We start from the raw sequence: 2,500 nt of genomic DNA, 5'->3' as shown, positions 1-2,500 counted from the left end.
GTTTGCGACTGGAACACCACTCACTGCCACACGACCAGCTACACTTGACATTGGACAGACATCAAACGAAAGGGCCAATAAGATGATTTGTTTTTATTTTTGTTTGTGTCATGCACACGCTGTGAGACTGTGAGGGAGGGAGTGAGTGAGTTCTAGTTCTGGATATTTTGAAAGGAATGGAAGACCCACACACATTTTATGTGTATTTTTCAAAACGAAAAAAGCAAAGTTCTCATCCAGAAAGCAAACTGCCCCGAAAGTCTGACAAGCATTTAGTTTACCGAGCTGTGCCCGTGAGGAGGGCTGTGTGCAGCTCGGGAGGCCCCGAGGGCCACGAGTCTGCACGGCTCCAGCCGAGGCCAGCCGGCCCCGGGGAGCGGGCTCGCTCTCTCACCAGGGTTCACCGCGCTGCGCAGAGAAAGCAGGCTTTTGATTTACGGTTGAGCGAGACCTTCCGCGGGAGGCCGTAAGTCACGGCCAGCACAAGCGTGTGGGCAGACGGCGAGGAGTGCCAATCGATAACCGCCTCTGACAGCCAAGAGCTGGAACTAATGAGCCATTTACCGAAGTCATTCTCGTGGTTTTAGCTAGACGTGAAGGGCAGGCGAGGTTTATGGGTTACAGTTGTCATGGGTTAATTGAAAATCCACTAAAAATGTCAAGGGATTATCTCCTCACATACAGTTCGGGTGGAAGAAACAGACATTACTTACTGGTGCTGAAAACTGATAAAACAGCCAATTTTTACAAAATTAGACCATACCTGTTATGAAGAAGATTAATGGTTCTTTAATAGCTTTTGTATGAACGACTGAAAAAATACATAAGGCAATTACTTGAAATAAGAATGCCAAAACAAAGTAATCCTAGAAGGCAAAACAGCCAGAGAAATTTGGCTTCACAGTAACGTTTTAATGTGCTGTCATTTTGGATTGCGCACGTTCTCAGTGGAGCTCCACAGAGGTGCAGTGGAGAGGTGGCAACCCTACACTTATTCCACACAGTAAGACATCTGAAGGCTTCCATCACGGAAGACAAAACTGGACTCTCTCAGTGAAGAAGAAAACTCCAGCAGACCTGACCTGTGCATCCTTTGGCTGCTATACACATGGGGTGAGTGAGATGGGACGTGGATCGGACCAGAACCCCCCGTCCTCTCTCCGTGGCCCCTGCGCACGCCGCCCTCAGGACGTCAGGGGCCCCAGGAGTCACGCCTGTTACAGGCCTCTGAAGCACATTAAGTGCTTTGGAGCAGGCTATGGCAGGAGACACGTCACCCTATCAGAGAATCAGCTCATTCAGGGAGTGAGGCAGCATGCTGGGTCGGGGGGTCACACAGGGGTCGGGGGGACAGGTCAGTCTCCCCTGCGCCAGGTCCTCAGAGAGCAGTCAGCAGGTCCCCCAAGCCAAACCTGTCTGCCCCGGGACTCTGGGATTAGGTCAAATGGAGTTTACACAGAGTGACTAGCAAGTGGAATTAAACGGACGAGAAAAATTTTAAATACAATTGTAGTTCTGGTTTTTCTGTTTCTAGCAATTGTTGTATTCTTTCCAGGGAATAAAAGATAACTATAGTGAGACTCAACAAGCTTTGAAGGAGGAAAATAACAATTTAATAAATAAATAATTGAATAAATAAGTAATTGCTTAGGTCGTTGAGTTACTGGTGTTATCAGCTAAAAGAGTTCAAATAAACCAGAAGGGCCAACATAGAAAGATATGAGCAAGTTTTAAGTCATTAAATGTGGTCTATCAGACCACAACAAAGTCAGCAAACTGGGTCACAGGCATCCACAGATACACCCGCACACCACACCGGCACACACACAGACACACCCGCACACACAACACAGGCACACACACACAGACACACCCGCACACCCCACACAGGCAAACACACAGACACACTGAGAGAGACACACAAATGCAGATTCTTACATCCTTACAAATGCAGTCAACAAGAAACAGCCTGAAAGAATGTAAGAATCTGTGGGTGTATGGATATTTGAGAGTGCAAATAAGTGTAAGCGTGCGAGCGTGTGTGTGTGTGTGTGTGTGTGTGTGTGTGTGTGTGTGTGTGTATATGTGTGTGCGTGCGTGTGTGTGTGCGCGTGTGTGTGCGCGCGTGCGCGTGTGTATATGTGTGTGCGTGCGTGCGTGCGTGTGTGTGTGCGTGCGTGTGTATATGTGTGTGCGTGCGTGCGTGTGTGTGTGTGTGTGAGATACCCATGGGGCTTTGGAGTATTTGGGAGTTCTCTTGGCAGACTCAAAAGAGGAGGTCAGGTCTTTTATCGTGAGGTTCTGCCCCTGCTTTCTTTTGCCCTGGGTCAAGCTTTCACCTCCAGAGAGCAGACCACAGGCGGTCAAGCAGCGGTCAACACACACACACACGCATACACACACACACACACACACACACACACGCTCGTACACATACAAGCTCGCACACACACACGCACGCACACGTGCACGTGCACACTGAGATGTGTCCGAAACACCG

General features: G+C 49.0%; 1 protein-coding gene across 3 annotated transcripts in view; it reads right to left on the bottom strand.

The window, feature by feature from the left end:
• The window catches only part of lrriq1 (leucine-rich repeats and IQ motif containing 1), a 32,871-nt gene that overhangs the window by 6,597 nt on the left and 23,774 nt on the right, over positions 1-2,500 (bottom strand). For 2 of the 3 annotated variants that reach the window (XM_081715851.1, XM_081715850.1), the window contains exon 21: positions 1-38. This exon is cut by the window's left edge and continues 92 nt beyond it. In XM_081715851.1, coding sequence (XP_081571977.1) covers positions 1-38 — 38 coding nt within the window. Of the gene's footprint in view, positions 44-2,500 lie in introns of all 3 variants that reach the window. The other variant, XM_081715852.1, reaches the window with a different exon arrangement.

This window comes from Electrophorus electricus, chromosome 6 (assembly GCF_041902795.1).
Source record: "Electrophorus electricus isolate QZ-2024a chromosome 6, ASM4190279v1, whole genome shotgun sequence".
Taxonomy (NCBI): Eukaryota; Metazoa; Chordata; class Actinopteri; order Gymnotiformes; family Gymnotidae; genus Electrophorus; species Electrophorus electricus.
The sequence above is the reverse complement of the archived record's forward strand: the minus strand, read 5'-3'. Positions and strand labels throughout refer to the sequence as shown.